This window comes from Ranitomeya imitator, chromosome 3 (assembly GCF_032444005.1).
Source record: "Ranitomeya imitator isolate aRanImi1 chromosome 3, aRanImi1.pri, whole genome shotgun sequence".
Lineage (NCBI taxonomy): Eukaryota > Metazoa > Chordata > Amphibia > Anura > Dendrobatidae > Ranitomeya > Ranitomeya imitator.
Window position 1 is genome coordinate 99384748 of NC_091284.1, and position 14237 is coordinate 99398984.

The 14237-nt window shown below is 47.9% G+C and overlaps 1 protein-coding gene across 2 annotated transcripts in view; it reads left to right on the top strand.

Moving 5' to 3' along the window:
* Nucleotides 1-297: 297 nt before the first annotated feature.
* Nucleotides 298-14237, top strand: part of FLOT2 (flotillin 2) — a 95205-nt gene continuing 81265 nt past the window's right edge. Inside the window, exon 1 of one of the 2 annotated variants that reach the window (XM_069761209.1) lies at nt 298-449. In XM_069761209.1, the coding sequence (XP_069617310.1) occupies nt 401-449 (49 nt within the window). In that variant the 5' untranslated portion in view covers nt 298-400. The remainder of the gene's footprint in view (nt 450-14237) is intronic. The other variant, XM_069761210.1, reaches the window with a different exon arrangement.

The following is a 14237-nucleotide window of genomic DNA, read 5'->3' on the forward strand; positions in this document are numbered from 1 at the left end:
TACACCAGCAGATCACTAATAAGATTTCCGGAGCCCGGATGAACCGTGACGTCACGTCAGACACACCCCCAGCTCTGAGGCGGAGCCGCCCTGCTGTATATCTTTCCTGTATCACAAGGATAAAGTCACCCAGGGAGGAATCAGTTATCCTTGGAAGCACGTGATTCCTCCCTATTCTGATTGGTTTTCTGTACAACAAGCTCCGCCCCCATAGCGCCTGAGAGGGCTATTCTAAGTCATTCATGCCCTGGCTCCGCCTACTCGCCTGCGGAGGGGCCGTGCGCAACGAGCAGCTGACTCCGCCCCGCTTGGGTGTCGTAAGCGTCTTGTTGTCTGCGAGGAGGAAGGCGACATTAGCGGCAACGCGACATACGACCTGTGCGCACGGAGCTCCGCAGCCATGGGCAACTGTCACACGGTGGGGCCCAACGAGGCGCTGGTGGTGTCCGGTGAGTGCAGGGCCCGGCTGTGCGGCCGTGCTGGAGAGAGGCCGCACACAGTGTGCTGTTATCAGCGGCAGCCTCCATCTGTCTGTGTCTGCTGCTCACTGCTGGGTGAAGCGCTGTCCTGGGCGCTGGTGGCTGCTGCAGAGTCTGGTGATCGCTACTAATATCTGCCGCCCATCGTATAAATCACAGACTATGGAAAATGAGTGGGAAAATATCTGTAATGGGGGGATTGTAGTCTGTGACTTCTGTGTAACTGAAGACCTGTCACTGTGTGTACAGGGGGCTGCACCATCTGTTGCACTGCGATAAGTTGGCTGTGGTGTGTGTGTATATATATATATATATTACATTACGCTGTATTTCTACAGGTGATCTGTGTGTATAGATGTATATATTCGCTATATCTCCCCTCCTGTATGGCTGTGCCTGTACACACAGGCTGGCTCTGCAGGGAGTGGCAGTGTTTAGCACTGGCTCATTGCAGAGTGATCAGCAGAATTCCTAGTGGACCCGCAGGTTAACGCTTCGCTGTCTGGGGTGGTCTCGCTGTCTGGGGTGGTCTCGCTGTCTGGGGTGGTCTCGCTGTCTGGGGTGGTCTCGCTGTCTGGGGTGGTCTCGCTGTCTGGGGTGGTCTCGCTGTCTGGGGTGGTCTCGCTACAAGTGCTCCTCTCCCTCCCTCTGGATAGTTATACAGGCTGTGATTTCCCGGCCTCAGATCCGTTATTAGGGTGTGATTCATTCTCTCATGTTCTTGTAATCATTACTAGGTGGGGCGATTATACCGCACTACTGTGTCAATAAGACGACTTCTATGGGAGCGTTTACTTATCGATCGTCCTCTTTATCTCTGTACTGTTTGACACTTGATGTGTGGCAGATGTGGCGCTGATCCAAAGTGTATGGGTTTATACATAATAGATTGGACTGGCCACAGGTAAACAGGTGAACTCCGGGTGGGCCACCCTCACCTATATCACTATGTGCAGACAACTGATCATTGAGTTAACAGTCGCTCAGTGTATTATTATTATTATTATTATTATTATTATTATATAGACCCACAGGTAAACTAGCAATTGAGGGTAATGTAGTATTTGTATGTAGCGTAGCAGTGGCCCCCTGAGTGATGTTATTGGTGGGCCTCTGCCCCCTAGTCCGATAATGTATAATCTGTCAGAGATGAGCGAATTATATTTTCAGGTCGCTGGTGCAGAGGCCACATCCGTACCCCATGGGGGCTGACCAGGAGCTCTGTGACCCACCTGCGGCCCCTCTTTGGATTACGTGTCCTGGTGTCTTGCTATGTCTCTCACCATCCGGCTGGTCAGTGGAGCTGGGAGGATGCACACTGGGCTCTGATGCACTGACCTGTGAATGGATATCCTCCGCTTTAACATCTCCATATTACATTTATATCCAGAGAGTAAAGTGATGTCTTGTATCATAAACCTGTCTTTTATTACTCCCGTTATTTCTCTGCCCTTGTATTCACAAATGCTGCACAGGGTGGGGTTTATATCAGTACTGTTAGTTATCCCAAAAATAACCATGTGCTGTTACCAGTCTATAAATCACTGGTGCGGCCACATCTAGAATATGGGATCCAATGTTGGATATTCAGACATTAGTTTAAAGCCGGAGAAGTAGACTATTACAAGGGATGGAAGGCCTCTTGTATCATGAAAGGTTGGAAAAGTTTACAAAAAGATTCCTCAGAGGGGATCTCATTTACATTTATACAGTTGTGCCCAAAAGTTTACATACCCCGGCAGAGTTTTTGCTTTCTTGGCTTTTTTCAGAGAATATGAATTTTAACACCAGAGCTTTCTCCACTCATGGTTAGTGGTTGGGTGAAGCAATTTATTGTCAAACTACTGTGTTTTCTCTTTTTAAATCATAATGACAACACAACACACTAGTCTCCGCAAGAGAAATTTCATCAGTAGAATACATTGAATTTAGTGAATCCACACGGTTCACTGATCACGTGCGGATTCACCTACGTTCGATAGGCGGCGGCACTTTGGATGCGTAACATGCACTGCTACTTCCGGACCGTGTGCACCTGGCCTTGTACATCAGATGGCCAAGTTCTCAAAAAATATGATGACGTGATCATAGGAGGTTACAACTATCCAGACATTTGTTGGGAATCTCCCTCAGGAACAAGTAATGGGTCCAGTAAATTGGTATCTTCTCTTGCTGACTGCTTCCAAAAGGTAGAGAAGAAAACAAGAGGATCTGCTACCTTTGACCTAATCCTTTATAAACAGTGAGGAAATAGTTGAGGTGGTAAGGGTGGCTTGGATCCTAAGTGGCAGCGATCATGGTATCATAGAATTTTCGATAACTAGGGGAGGAAGACCTGTGATGACTCGGGCTTCAAGGTTGGATTTCAGAAAGGTAGATTTTAAGGGACTCAAAAAGAATATAGGAGGGATTCATTGAAAAAGAGTTTAGATTATACTCACCCAGGGGCGGTCCCGGTCCGGTCCGATGGGCGTCGCAGTCCGGTCCGGCGCCTCCCATCTTCATCAGATGACATCCCCTTCTGGTCTTCACGCTACGGCGCAGGCGTGCTTTATCTGAACTGTTGAGGGCAGAGCAAAGTACTGCAGTGAGCAGGTGCTGGGAAAGGTCAGAGAGGCACAGCGCACTGCAGTACTTTGCTCTGCCCTCAACAGGGCAGATAAAGTACACCGTAGCCGCAGCGTGTAGACCAGAAGAGGACGTCATCCTATGAAGATGGGAGGCCCCGGACTGCGACGCCCACCGGATCAGACCGCCCGCCCGCCCAGGTGAGTATAATATGACCTCTCTTTCTCATCTTATAGGATACATCGGGGGCTTATCTACAGCATTACAGAATGCTGTATATAAGCCCCTGATGCCGGTGGGCTTAGCTCACCCTTGATTTTGGGGTTGACAGGTTCCCTTTAAGAACCGAAATGTCCAGGAAGGATGGGAAGTTTTGAAAAATTAGATTCTCAAAGCACAATCGTTAAAAATCCCTAAAAGAGGGAAGAATAGGAAGCAGTTAAGGAAACCAGGATGGATGAATACAGAGGTAAAATGAAATGTTTATTAAATAGAAAGAGGGAGACCTATCTGAAGAATATACTGTTGTCTGCGGGGCACGCAAAAGATTATCTAAAGCTGATAATGAATTAAGGCTTGCAAGAGACGTCAAAAGCAATAAGAGATGATTTTGAGGGTATATCAAAACTAAAACAAAAGTCAAAGATGCTATAAGATTTCTACAGTATGAAAATGGTGACGTGGTAAAAAATGATATTGAGAAGGCTGAACTTTTAAATTCCTATTTTGCATCTGTTTTCTTTCATAATGTAAATGTAACATCAGCTGATCTTCACTGTTCTATCCAGGGAATAGTGTGGATTCTTCTATCTATAGATAGAGAGGGAATACGTAGCTAACATAAATTAATTCAAGTCTCCAGGTCCAGATTAATTACATCCCCAGGTACTGAAGGAGATGGTAGAGGAAATTTATTGAAGCACTCTCCATAGTCTTTGAAATTTCATGGAGAACAGGAGAATACCTAGAAGACTGGAGAAGAGTACTTGTTGTCCCTATATTCATAAAGGGAAAGCAGGTGGACCCAGGGAACTAAAGGCCGGTGAGCCTGACTTCTTCTATATCAGGAAAGATCTTTGAACAAATTATTAAACAACATGTATGCAAGTACCTGGATGAGAATGAAGTGATTAACCAGAGCCAGCATGGGTTTGTAACTAATAAGTCATGTCAGACTAACTTAATTTCCTTCTATGATAGAATCACTGACTGGTATAGTATATCTTGACTTCAGCAAAAATTTGACAAATGTATTTCATACCATCTTTATTGAAAAAATGATCAACTATGCGATGGGCAAGGCAACTATTAGGCCGGCCTCACACTAGCGTGTTTTACGGACGTAAGAGAGGTGCTGAAAATACGGATTGCATACGGTACAATGCTTCTCTATGCTCCAGATCCTATCTGCCGTATTTTACTGATCCGTATTATACGTTGTTCTACGGCCGTAGAAAATCGCAGCATGCTGCGTTTGTCACCGTATTGCGCAAAAAATACGCCAATGAAAGTGTATGGGGGCCAGAAAAATACGGATTACACACGGACCAGCAGTGTGACTTGCGAGAAATACGCAGCGGTGTTCTATAGAAAGCCGGCAATTCAGTGCGGTGTACAGTAAAATCACACTGACTGGTTAAAATAGCTAAAATAAATTTACTCGGACTCCCATGACAGCACGACGAGAGAGGGGATCCGCCCATTAGGAACAGGAAACCTACAGCTACAAAAGGGCGGTACCTCTCCCTTGCCTCAGTTGGTTTCCTGTTCCTGAGGGGACGGGTGCCTACAGACAGAAGCCCAGGCCGGCCGGCCGATTACGGTAGCAGGGGGGTCTCCTACCTCGGCCGGTGCGGAGATCCCTGGAGACGCCACGGTGGTCCTTGCTGGATTGCACGTCGGTGGCATTCGCAGCAGGGAGCGGAGTCCGGAGGATTTCCTGCATCCATCAGTGTCGGCGCAGGTAAGTATTCCCATTGGTGGCGCAGCGGTGCGGCGTGGCTGCGGGTGCCGGGCTCAGATGTGTGGGTGAGCTCCGGAGCGCTGCCAATCCGTCCCCGTCGTCCTGCACCGCTCTCAGCGTGTGCTGGAGTGTTTCCGGGTGCGGTGACGTAGGGGGGCGGAGTTTGGTAGCCGCTTCCGGGTCGCCGGACGTCTGCGCATGCGCGGTCGGTCCAAAATGGCGGCGCCCATCGCATCTGGACGCCGGTTCGTCCGACAGCCCTCCTGCCCTCCCTGCGGTGTCCAGAACCAATAGGGATAGCGCTGGCCCATCTGCTGACCGGATCCAAGGGGGATATAAGCAGGTTAAGATGTCAGAACCTTGCTTTTTGATCGCAATTCGTCATGGAGAGTGGTGGTGAGCAGCAGCAGCTGTCAGACGAGGTGCGTCAGAAGCCCAAAAAGGATAGAGGCGACCAACCCAGTCGAAAAAGCTCATCCAAGCAGGGATCCAGAGCTTCGACTAGGAAAGAACCCCCTCGGATTCCGGTACTTGACTTTGGCGCACGGTTAAGTGATCTACGTGAAAGTTCACTCTGTGACGCAGGCCCCTTATACTTTATCTTTCCAGGGGAAGAAGAGTTCGGACAAATCAAAACATAAGGAGTGTGCCCTCTGTGGAGTCCCCTTACCTGACTCTTGTTTGAAAAAGTTATGTGCCCCCTGTATACAACAGACGGTGAGGTCTACAGGAGTGGTTGGGTGGAAGTGACTTTAGGTCAGATAGTGGTTATCACCTATATCTCCCCTAGGTAGCAGAAGAGTCCGTGAGCACAGCAAACTTAAAGGAAATGATCCGGCTTGAAGTAAGGGAGTCATTACGATCCCTATCCCAAGCGGAAGGCTCGAAGCATAGGACACCTCTGGACTCTAATTCGTCAGATGAGGAAAGAGAAGAAAGTACCTATCTCTCTAGTCCTTTCTCCTCTTCATCAGATGAGGAGTCTGGACGATTTTGTCTACCCTTGGATAAGATTGACAGGGTGGTCAAATCAGTTAGAGGCACGATGGGTATAGAGGAACCCAAATCACAGCCCTCAAAACAGGAGTTAATGTTTAGTGGATTAGATCGTAAAAAACATAGATCTTTTCCGGTAAATGAGAAGATCCAAGAGCTGATCCTCCGAGAATGGAAGAAACCGGAAAAAAGGGGGCCTTACCGCCAGCTTTAAAACGCAGGTATCCCTTTCATGATCCGGTGGTGGATATATGGGATAAAGCCCCTAAGTTGGACGCGGCGGTAGCAAAAGCGTCAAAGAAAGCCTCATTACCCTTTGAGGATATGGGGTCCCTCAAAGATCCCCTAGACAGGAAGGCGGATATCTTCCTAAAAGGTACCTGGGAGATGGCGGCAGGATCCCTCAGACCAGCCGTGGCCGCAACATGCACAGCCAGGTCATTAATGGTCTGGCTAGATCAATTAGAGTCTCAGCTGAAGGACGGGGCATCCAGAGATTCTATTCTGAAAGCGCTACCGACAATTCAGAATGCTGCGGCGTTCCTATCGGATGCATCTGTGGACTCTGTCAGAATGGCAGCTAGAGCGGCAGGACTATCTAACGCGGCTCGCAGAGCCCTATGGTTAAAGTGCTGGTCGGGTGACATTCAGTCCAGAACTAAACTCTGCGCCATTCCGTGCGAGGGACAGTATCTCTTTGGTCCAACACTGGATGAATTACTGGAAAAGGCAGGCGACGACAAAAAGAAGTTTCCCAGCCTGTACTTGGCATCCTACCGCTGACCCTTCAATCGAAGAAGGTTTGGACGCGGGAAGAAACGCGGGTCCTCTCCCACTAGAGAAAGTTTCAGATGGGAAGACAGACGCGGTAGAGGTACGGGCTACATGTTTCGCCGTTCCTCAAAGGATCAGAAAAAACCGGACCAATGACTAGCGATCCCTGTGGGGGGTAGATTGTCAGCATTCTCCTCAGCGTGGCTTGACATTACGAACAGTAGATGGGTCAGAGGTATTGTTACTAAAGGTCTAAGGCTGGACTTCAATCATTGGCCTCGATATAAATTCAAATTAACCCCTTTTCGTTCCTCCCCCCTGGAGCAAGCAGCTCTAGAAGCAGAAGTCATGAACTTATGCGCTAAAAATGTATTGGTGGAAATCCCAGAATCAGAAAGAGGAAGGGGATTCTATTCTCCTCTTTTTCTGATCAAAAAGCCAGATGGATCTTTTAGAATGATCATTAATCTAAAATGTCTTAATGAGTTCCTGGTTAATGAATCCTTCAAAATGGAAACAATTAATTCAGCAATAAAAATGTTGTTTAATCACTGTTTCATGGTAGTTGTAGATCTTAAAGGGAACCTGCCACCCCGTTTTTTGAGATTGAGCTATAAATACTGTTAAATAGGGCCTGCGCTGTGTGTTCCTATAGTGTATGTAGTGTACCCCGATTCCCTATGTATGCTGAGAAATAACTTACCAAAGTCGCCGTTTTCGCCTGTCAATCAGGCTGGTCAGGTCGGGAGGGCGTGGTGACATCGGTGGTTCTTCCTCAGCTTTACGTTGGTGGCGTAGTGGTGAACAAGCAGCGCGCGATCTGCGCTGTAATCCCTTGCATTGGTGGGGGCGGCCATCTTCCTGGGGCCGCGCGTGCGCAGATCGAGTGCTCTGCTGCACGGGGCTTCAGGAAAATGGCCGCGGGATGCCGCGCGTGCGCATTAGAGATCGCGGCGGCCATTTTCCCAAAGCCGAGTTTGCATCTCGGCTTTGGGAAAATGGCCGCCGCGATCTCTAATGCGCACGCGCGGCATCCCGCGGCCATTTTCCTGAAGCCCCGTGCAGCAGAGCACTCGATCTGCGCACGCGCGGCCCCAGGAAGATGGCCGCCCCCACCGATGCAAGGGATTACAGCGCAGATCGCGCGCTGCTTGTTCACCACTACGCCACCAACGTAAAGCTGAGGAAGAACCACCGATGTCACCACGCCCTCCCGACCTGACCAGCCTGATTGACAGGCGAAAACGGCGACTTTGGTAAGTTATTTCTCAGCATACATGGGGAATCGGGGTACACTACATACACTATAGGAACACACAGCGCAGGCCCTATTTAACAGTATTTATAGCTCAATCTCAAAAAACGGGGTGACAGGTTCCCTTTAAAGACGCATACTATCATGTCCCAATACATGAAGATTTCCAGAGGTTCCTGAGAGTAGCTGTGTCAATGGAGGGTAGCATTCGCCATTTCCAGTTCAGAGCTCTCCCCTTTGGCTTATCAGCGGCTCCTAGGGTGTTCACAAAACTAGTGGCTGAGGTCATGGCGCACTTGCGAGAGTCCGACATCCTGATCATTCCCTACTTGGATGACTTTCTTATAGTAGGGAGCTCAGCAGACCATTGCCTGTCCCAGCTAGAAACAGCCACATCCAGAATGGAGCGTCTGGGGTGGATCATAAATTATGAGAAATCTCGTTTACAGCCTCAAAAAATACAAAGATTCTTAGGACTGTCATTAAACTCAGAATCCCAACAGTGTTGTCTTCCACCCGACAAATCAGTACATATCCAGCATCAGGTGTCTAAAGCAATTGACAAACCATCCATGACCCTTAGACAGGCTATGTCACTATTGGGTTCCCTAACCTCTTGCATACCCGCTGTCCGTTGGGCCCAATTCCACACCAGACCGTTACAATCCGAGGTGCTGGTTAATGACAGAATCTTACAGGGGTCCCTGCAGAGTCAGATTACCTTAGGTCCAAAAGCGCTTACATCTCTTAGGTGGTGGCTAGACAGTGAAAACTTATCGGCGGGAGTTCCCTGGGTGTCACAGGTAACATGTGTTGTAACAACAGATGCTAGCCCTTCGGGTTGGGGAGCACACATGGATGACATGACGGTTCAGGGTCTATGGCCCCCTCCCCTAACATCAGCCTCCTCCAACCAGAAAGAGTTAATGGCAGTAGAGCTTTCAGTGAAAAAATTCCTCATATATCTGCAGGGTCATCATGTCAAGATCCTATCGGACAACCAGGTGGCGGTCGCATACATAAATCATCAGGGTGGAACTCATTCCGAGTCACTGATGAGAGTGGCGGATCGTCTGTTCCAGACAGCGGAAAATCACTTCTTATCCCTAACTGCTCTACACATAAGAGGAAAAGAAAACGTCAGAGCGGACTTTCTAAGCCGCAACACCTTGAGGCAAGGGGAATGGTCCCTAAACAATTGCGTGTTCGATCAGATTGTCCAAAGATGGGGACATCCAGAAGTAGATCTATTTGCTACCAGGGACAACCGGAAGACAACAAAATTTTGTTCCCTAAATCCCAGGGAGAATCCTCTGGCAGTAGACGCCCTTCTGATCAATTGGGATTTTCAGCTGGCGTATGCATTTCCTCCACTAGGCCTGTTACCCTTAGTAGTCAGGAAGATAAGAGAAGATCGAGCCAGAGTTATATTGATTGCCCCATTCTGGCCCAGAAGGGCCTGGTTCACTTGGCTCAGGATCATGTCAGTGGAGGATCCCTGGGTGCTTCCGGAGATTCCGGATTTGCTCTACCAGGGTCCGATCAGTCATCCGCAAGTAAAGAACCTTCATTTAACGTCATGGATTTTGAAAGGGCGTTACTGAAAAACAAGGGGTTTTCCCCGAGTTTAATTGAAACCCTTATGAAAAGTAGGAAGCAAATAACCACAACAATCTACGCTAGGACCTGGCGAAAGTTTCTGGCCTCTTCTGATTTCAATTTAGAAGAAGGAATACCCGTAAAACAAATTTTAGAATTCCTGCAAAAAGGCTTAGAGTTAGGTCTATCTACTAGTACTCTAAAGGTACAGGTCTCGGCCCTAGGGGCTCTATTCTCCTGTAACATCGCCAATAATTACTGGATCTCAAGGTTCATTAAGGCATCTAGTAGGTCTAGACCCATACATAAAGATAGATCTATGCCTTGGGATCTCAACTTAGTCCTATCAGCATTGACTAAAGAGCCGTTTGAACCTTTACAATCAGCTTCAATTAAGGCCTTATCCCTTAAGACAGCATTTCTGGTAGCAATTACATCTGCCCGTAGAATAGGAGACATACAATCTCTCTCCAGGGTTTCCCCTTATACAGAGTTTCTACCAGACAGAGTAATCCTCAGACCAGACCCAGCCTATTTACCAAAAGTATCATCACGGTTTCACAGGTCACAAGAGATAATTTGACCATCCTTCCTCCCTAATCCTGCTAACCCTAAGGAAGAACTACTCCATACATTAGACGTTAGGAGATGCCTGCTAGAATACATCTCTGTTACTGACACATGAAGAAAGATGATGCATTATTTTTATCTTTCCAAAATCCTAGAAAGGGACTCAGGGTATCAAAATACACACTAGCAAAGTGGATTAGGGAGGCTATCTCTTTGGCTTATACTGCAGGTGGGGGTCCGGCTCCGCAGAATCTGAGGGCGCATTCCACCAGGGCCATGGCTACATCCTGGGCGGAAAAATCTGGAGTATCAATCGACCAGATATGTAAGGCGGCCACATGGTCATCCCCGTCCACCTTCTTTAAACACTATAGGTTGAATTTGGGGGCTTCCTCTGATCTCACATTTGGGTTAAGGGTGCTACAGGCCATAGTCCCTCCCTAAGGAAGTTTACATCTCTGTAATTCTCTCGTCGTGCTGTCATGGGAGTCTGAGTAAAGCATTAAGCTACTTACTGGTAGCAGCATTTCTCGGAGGCCCATGACAGCACCCTTAGTTCCCTCCCTATTCACGTGGGGGTTGCACTTCCTATAGATGTATATATCTCACATAGGATACCCAGTTCCAAATATATGGCTGAAAATTTGTATATAATCTGTATATAGTGTATATTTTTTGTGCCACTAACCGCGGTAGTCCTCTCAAGACTCTGAAATACAACTGAGGCAAGGGAGAGGTACCGCCCTTTTGTATCTGTAGGTTTCCTGTTCCTAATGGGTGGATCCCCTCTCTCGTCGTGCTGTCATGGGCCTCCGAGAAATGCCGCTACCAGTAAGTAGCTTAATGCTTTCTACACATAGTATAGGGGTGTGTGTGTGTGCACACACACACACACACACACACACACACACACACACACACACACACACACACACACACACACACACACACACACACACACACACACCAAGATTTTTTGGCCTGAAAGTGCCCCTCTCGGCTTATACTCGAGTCACGGTCGGCGGGTGAGGGGGAGAGGGCGCTGAGGCATACTTACCTGCTTCCGGGGCTCCTGGCGCTGTCCCTGCAGTCCCACAGTCTCCGGGTGCCGCAGCTCTTCCCCTGTTCAGCGGTCACGTGGGACCGCTCATTAAAGTAATGAATATGGACTCCACTCCCATAGGGATGGAGCTGCATATTCATTTCTCTAATGAGCGGTAACGGTGACCGCTGATAGAGGAAGAGGCTGCGGCACCGAAGACCAACTGTCCGGGGGAAGGAGCGGGACGCCAGGAGCAGGTAAGTATTACATATTTACCTGTCCGCGTTCCACACGCCGGGCGCCGCTCTGTCTTCGCGTCCTCTTGCACTGACTGTTCAGGTCAGAGAGCACGATGACGCATATAGTGTGCGCGCCGCCCTCTGCCTGATCAGTCAGTGCAGAGAGACGCCGGGATGGGACGCTGAGGAGCTGGAAGCAAGAGCAGTGAGTATGGCATTTTTTTTATTGCAGCAGCAGCAGCAATGGCACAGCTTTATAAGGAGCATCTATGGGAAAATAATGAACGGTGCAGAGCACTATATGGCACAGCTATGGGGCAAGAATGAACGGTGCAGAGCATTATATGGCACAGCTATGGGACAAGAATGAACGGTGCAGAGCACTATATGGCACAGTTATGGGGCAAGAATGAACGGTGCAGAGCACTATATGGCACAGCTATGGGGCAATAATGAACGGTGCAGAGCACTATATGGCTCAGCTATGGGGCAATAATGAACGGTGCAGAGCACTATATGGCACAGCTATGGGGCAATAATGAACGGTGCAGAGCACTATATGGCACAGTTATGGGGCAATAGTGAACGGTGCAGAGCACTATATGGCACAGCTTTCTATGGTACATCTATGGGGCAATAATGAACGGTGCAGAGCACTATATGGCACAGCTATGGGGCCATAATGAACGGTATGGAGCATCTATTTTTATTTTTGAAATTCACCGGTAGCTGCTGCATTTTCCACCCTAGGCCTATACTCGAGTCAATAAGTTTTCCCATTTTTTTGTGGCTAAATTAGGGGGGTTGGCTTATACTCGGGTTGGCTTATACTCGAGTATATACGGTGTGTGTATATATTTATATGTATAATTAGATAGATATATATCGATCTCAGTGAGACACATGTGTATATATATTAATATTTCATACAGCGCTAGATAGCTTAAAGGCCGGTAATTCAATTGCCGGCTTTTGCTATCTCCTGTCCAAACCCGACATGATATGAGACATGGTTTACATACAGTAAACCATCTCATATCCCTTTTTTTTTTTTGCATATTCCACACTATAATAGTAGTGTGTATGTGCAAAATTTGGGCGCTCTAGCTATTAATTTAAAGCGTTAAATCACGGAAAAAATTGGCGTGGGCTCCCGCGCAGTTTTCTCCACCAGAATGGTAAAAGCCAGTGACTGAGGGCAGCTATAAATAGCCTGGAGAGGGTCCATGGTTATTCCCCTCCCCCGGCTAAAAACACCTTCCCCCAGCCACCCTATTCTGGCACTTGGCCCCTCTCTTCCCATTCCCGTGTAGTGGTGGGATATGGGGTAATGAAGGGTTAATGTCGCCTTGCTATTGTAAGGTGACATTAAGCCAGATTAATAATGGAGAGGCGTCAATTATGACACCTATCCATTATTAATCCAATTGTATGTAATGGTTAAAAAACACACACACACATTATTACAAAGTATTTTAATGAAATAAATACACAGGTTGTTGTAATATTTTATTATACTCAAAAATATTTCCCGGATCCGTGCTTTCCTTGACCGCAACACTGCAAAAACGCTAGTGCATGCCCTTATCATCTCCCGCCTCGACTACTGCAACCTCCTACTCTCTGGACTCCCCTCTAGCACTCTGGCACCACTCCAATCCATCCTACACTCTGCTGCCCGACTAATCCACCTGTCCCCCCGCTATTCCCCAGCCTCTCCCCTGTGTCAAGCCCTTCACTGGCTTCCTATCGCCCAGAGACTCCAGTTCAAAACCCTCACACTGACATACAAAGCCATCCACAACCTGTCTCCTCCATACATCTGTGACATGGTCTCCCGGTACCTACCTACACGCGACCTCCGGTCCTCCCAAGACCTCCTTCTCTACTCCCCTCTCATCTCTTCTTCCCATAACCGCATCCAAGACTTCTCCCGTGCTTCCCCCATACTCTGGAACTCTCTACCCCAACACATCAGACTTGCGCCTACCATAGAAACCTTCAAAAAGAACCTGAAGACTCATCTCTTCCGACAAGCCTACAGCCTGCAGTGATCCTCAACCTACTGAACAGCCGCACAGCCAGCTCTTCCCTCTCCTAGTGTATCCTCACCCACCCCCTGCAGACTGTGAGCCCTCGCGGGCAGGGTCCTCCCTCCTTATGTACTCGTGTGCCTTGTTATCTGCTCATGTTTAATGTATTTGTCTATATTTGCCCCGTATTCACATGTAAAGCGCCATGGAATAAATGGCGCTATAAAAATGTATAATAATAATAATAATAATAAATACTGGTAATCCACCTGAAGACCCTCGTTCTGTAAAAAAAAGTAAAATAAAAAAACAACAATATCCCATACTTTCCGTCGTTCTGTCACGTCCAACGATGTAAATCCATCTGAAGGGGTTAACTAATTTTACAAGCAGGAGCCTGCTAATGCAGCTGTGCTCCTGCCAGTAAAACCCCAGGGAATGAATGGAATGTAGGTCAATGACCTGTAGTTACCTTTAGTCGCGGTGATGGGCCCTCTGCTGGATGTCCTCATATGAACTCGAGCCTGGGAACTTTTCAGAATATTTTCCCACGCTATATAACATGACAGATTCAAACAACGCTGAGGAGGTGGTGCCAAGGGGACATGAATGACGGCTGTGCTGCGTCTCATTAGGAAGGAAAGTCCCGCCTCCCTGGCGATTTCACAGTATGAAGAGGCACATTTTATAAGTGTTTATTTTAGCGTGTGCAAGGAGCA